The sequence below is a fragment of the Galeopterus variegatus genome, unplaced genomic scaffold, assembly GCF_000696425.1.
Source record: "Galeopterus variegatus unplaced genomic scaffold, G_variegatus-3.0.2 Scaffold6768, whole genome shotgun sequence".
NCBI classification, from domain to species: domain Eukaryota; kingdom Metazoa; phylum Chordata; class Mammalia; order Dermoptera; family Cynocephalidae; genus Galeopterus; species Galeopterus variegatus.
In genome coordinates this window covers 75,611-80,176 of record NW_007732879.1, presented here as the reverse complement: position 1 = coordinate 80,176, position 4,566 = coordinate 75,611, and the positions used below count along the sequence as shown (strand labels likewise).

Genomic DNA, 4,566 nt, shown 5'->3' with positions numbered 1-4,566 from the left:
AGCAATCACGGTGGAGGAAACAGCAGCACACACCACAGAGCCCCTCGGTCTTCAGGCACGGCTGTCTGTCAAACAAGGGCTCTCAGATATCCCGGTCCACCTTTCAAAAATGTACCGGGGCGGGCTGCAGTTCGAAGGAGGCTACCGCGCTGAGATACTGAGAAGGCCCAAGGTGGCAGTTTGAACTTGGAAAGCACAGCACGTGTCATGGGCTGGTAGGTGCGATTTGAAAACACAAGCCATCACAGGTCTGCACCCCTCTGGCGCTCCCCACCACTATCAGTGACCTGTCGGGTGAACGCAGACTCAGGATCTGGACCCCGCACTCTCGCCCCGCCTCGGGAACGGCCGCCGCTGCTCCCGCGAGCTAATGCCCACCGCAAGAGCAAGCTTCGCAGCGCCGAAAGCCACCCCAGGCCAGTGATGGCACGCTGCCCGCGCGGACAAGGTGAGAAAAGAGAAGCAGAAAGAGAATACGAAAGAAGAAACCCGTGCTTCCGACCAACCTCCACCGCAAGCGGACCAGACCGGGAGCCACCCGGCGACGCAGACACACGCCTCCCGCGCTCTTTAGAGACCAGGGGTCTGCAGTCTCGCGGGATCTCGCTGTTCTCAGGCGCGCGGGTACTGAGACATCTCGCGGGATTCCAGCGAGGCTCCCGCGGGTCGGCGTTGTGGCTCGCCGGCTGCGCGGGAGGGTCAGGTGACCTCGAGACTCCGCCTCGCGCATGCGCGGGCGGTGGAGGAGCGGTGGCGCGGCTCGCGGAAGGCCGGCGCTATGGGGCCGAGCCGCGTGCGGGCCGTTTTCTTCGACTTGGATAACACACTCATCGACACGGCCGAGGCGAGCAGGAGAGGCATGCTGGAGGTAACGTCCCCTCTCCGCCGCCGTCCTCCGGGCGCGGCCGGCACGCCCCAGCCGCGTGCCGCGCTCTTTCGCCTCCCGGGGCCCCACTCCCTCCCATCGTCCCCGGAGGCGCTGGCTGCTGCCGTCCGCTGGGAGCTCGGAAGCTGTCCCGGCGCGGGACGGAGCGGGAAGGGGCGAGCGGCGCGGCCGCGGCCCCGGAAGGACGCCGTTGACAACTGCCACGATGGCAGAGGGTCCCGGACGTGGGTGACGGCCACACCGGCCGGGCCGAGTGCTCGCGCCAGCTCCCGGCGGTCGATCCGGGGCGGTCGTCTCCCCACGGCCCGGTCTTCGGTGCGTCTTTGGGGAGACTAGGGTGAGGCAGCCCCATCTTTGGCCCAAGAAGTCAGGCAGCTCTCAGTGGCGAGCCTCGCCTTCAGCCGTGCCGCACGGGGTTATCTGCGGATTCGCCTGCCCCTGCTGGCCGTCCGGCGGCGTCCCCACACCACGACCACAGCCCGACCTCTCCCGTGCTCCCCAAGCCCTAAGCCACCCTGCCTTCAGCTTCGAGGAGGAAGCGAAGGGTTATCAGATGAGGAAAAGCCCGCTTTCAAAAGCTAATCTGTCCCGCCCTGACTGTCCCGTTCTCTTCATCCCTCGTCAGTTAGTTTTTGTCTCCCTGGATCTTCAGCCTTCTCGTCTTTTTGCTTTCTTGGTGCATTTCCCGCCTGCCGCATATTCACATCTGTGCCATACTTTTTTTTAAAAATTATTATTATTATTATTATTATTATTTTGTCTTTTTCCGTGTCCGGCAACGGATCGCAACCCTCAGTGTTGCCCCCGTACCGGACCGGGGACCGGCAACGGTATCGCAACCCTCGGTGTTGCTCCCGCGCCTCGCTCAGCCAGTGAGCGGGCACCGGTCTGTATGTGGGATCCGAACCCTCGGGCGGGAGCGCCGCCGCGCTTCCCAAGCAGCGCACTATCCAGTGCGCCACCGGGCCGGCCCATGTGCCATACTTTTTAAAATATGAAAAGGAACGCCTCCCTTGGACTCTTCTGCCTTTAGTAGATGTTGCCTGACTCTCAACAGCCACGTTTTCAGGAGAAATGTACACTCATTATTTCCGTGTCTCTACTTCCTGACTATTTCTCTATCCATTGCAGGGTCACTTCTGTCTTCCGCATTAAAATGAGACAGACTTGAGAGGTCTTTAGGCACCTCTCGCATTGCCAGAATCAGTGGACATCTTAAATGTTTTAATGACTTGACTGAGGCATTCCACACTCTTGGCTGTCCCTTCCGTCTTCATACCCTTGACTCGACCTTGGGATACCACCCTGTGCTATCTTACCTCCAGGATCTCTAGCTGCCCCAAATTCTCGTTGGAAAATTTAAATGATATTAATCCTCAATAACACTGTGAGGGAGGTTTAATATAACGCATGGTAAGTAAGTAGCATCCAGTGTCCACTCTGAATTGTACCGCCATCCACCAGCACGTCCCCCTGCTCTTGTCTTAGTTCCAGCTGGCTGCCTCTCCCCTCTAGACTGTTGCTGTCGTCGTTTCTCCAGGCTTACCAGGTCAAATTCATCATCCACGTTCCTGCCACAGTTACATTTCCAGAACAAATTAGATTGTCTTTCTCTCTGATCTTTACACCCTCACTTACACTAGTACTGTATTTTATTCGGGTATCCCTTATTGTACCCATCAAAGGATATTACAGTTAATTTTTGCATCTCAGAAGCCTGCAACTAAATAGTGAATTTCTTGAGAGGGAAAAAGTTCTCTTAATTCTCTTTGTTTGACACATGATAAATGTTGAATGAATGCTGGGTGTATGGATAAACATTCTGATCTCCAAACTTGTTTTTATTACTGCCGCCTTTACAAATAGCCTTTGAAATGAGCAGAATTGAACTGTGTGCTTTGACTATGCAAGGGATATTTTATCACATAAGAATGCACCACCACTCATGTATGTTGACCTTTTTAAAAGTAGCGTGCTGGCTTTCATAAATCATTGTGAATGGTTTCTGAATGAGAAAGAGGGAAAGGTTCAGCCATTGCCTTCAGCTTGGGGAGAAGGGATCTCAAACTGTATGTATCAGCTTTAATTTTGTATAATCATCTGGGAAAGTTAATTCAAGGGATGTAATAGGAAGAGTTTTTGATATCTCGAAGCAGTATGCCATGCCTCTACCAACATCTCCCCTTGAAAGTGATCTAATCCCACTGTTTCAGAGCCCCGAGAATGTGGTTAATGTATTGCCAACAGCAGCAACAGGAAATTGGGTCTTTATTGGGAGCTCTGTTTACTAGCTTTGAGGCACCTCCTACTGGAGTTCTGGAGGCCTGTGTCCTTTTACTGTGCAGTACTAGTGTTGCTGAAACTGTCAGGCACAGTGTAAGGGTAATTTGATTGTTGTTGCTCGAAAAATGGTGACATAACCATGGAGGTTGAAAGAGCTTGATTTGTACATTGAAATTTAACTTTATAAAGCAAAAATTGTCAGTGTTTTGCCATCACCTAAAATTTTTAGGGCTGGCATCTTTTTCTCAGGCCAATAAGACTTTTCTTAACTATTACATTTTTAGTATGTGTGCTGCTGAAGCAAGCACATTAACTATTACATTTTTGATTAGCACAAATAGTAGCCTGAGCTATTTTTCCTTTGTTGTAAGTGATTCTTGTGCTCTGAGGGGAGAAGAATGTGTATGTTGTCACTCCCTCCATCTCAGTAGCTGGATTGAGTTTCTGGTGTGAAGAGCATACCACTTATTCCCTGTATAGTTTAGGGCAACACATTTTCACTTGTTGGACTGCTTTGCTTCAACAGCAGAAATTTTTTAGTCTCAGTTATGTACATGTCCATCATCCGACATTGCCTCGCATGGTCGACTTTCCTCAGATGCACACTCTAACAGGAATTTCAAGTGCAGGCAGTTCATTTGGGAGGTGATTCCAGGAAGCAATGTCAGGGTGGGGGGACGTAAGACAGGGAGGGAGAGGAATCTAATACAGAGTGTGTTATGAGTAGGTTACTGTGCGAGCAAGTTGGGATCTCTGGGAAGCAGTACACAGAACATTCCTCAGTTGTCCCTCCCAAGGGACAGAAAGCTGTGATATTCATCCACCAATTCATCTCACTGGTTGAGGGCAGCTCTCTGGGCAACACTGACACTTCAACCCCAGCCTGTGTGCACAGATGCCCCTGTGGCCAGATAAAGCCAGCAAGCTGAGAGGCCCAAGCAAAGGTTAAGTATCCCATATCGTAAATGCTTGGGAGCAGAAGTGTTTTGGAATTCAGATTTTTTTTGGGGGGGGGGGTGGATTTTGGTAATATTTGGGTGATAGTACTGGTTGAGTATCCCTAATCTGAAATCCTCCGATGAGCATTTCCTTTTTGCATGACATTTGAGTGTCATGTCAGCTCTCAAAAAGTTTTAGATTTGGGGTTTTGGAATTTTGAATTAAGGATGCTCAACCTGTACTTGTAGTATGAAGCCACTGGTGTATGTGGGAATAGTGGGGGGCAAGGCTTTAGGCAGCATCTGCTACAGCATTGGGTTCAAGGCCCTTTACACACTGGTTCCAACCAGCCTCTCCAGCCTCATCTCCTAGCATCTTCCCTCACATCTTTCCACTTTGCTGCAGCTCAGCTCCTTGCCTTTTCCAAGCTCCTTGCCTTTTCCAAGCTCCTTGCCTTT

General features: G+C 51.6%; 1 protein-coding gene across 1 annotated transcript in view; it reads left to right on the top strand.

Moving 5' to 3' along the window:
• The first annotated feature begins 747 nt into the window (after window positions 1–747).
• LOC103606667 (N-acylneuraminate-9-phosphatase) overlaps window positions 748–4,566 on the top strand; it is a 6,585-nt gene continuing 2,766 nt past the window's right edge. Inside the window, exon 1 of the mRNA XM_008591228.1 lies at window positions 748–868. Coding sequence (XP_008589450.1) covers window positions 779–868 — 90 coding nt within the window. The 5' untranslated portion in view covers window positions 748–778. The remainder of the gene's footprint in view (window positions 869–4,566) is intronic.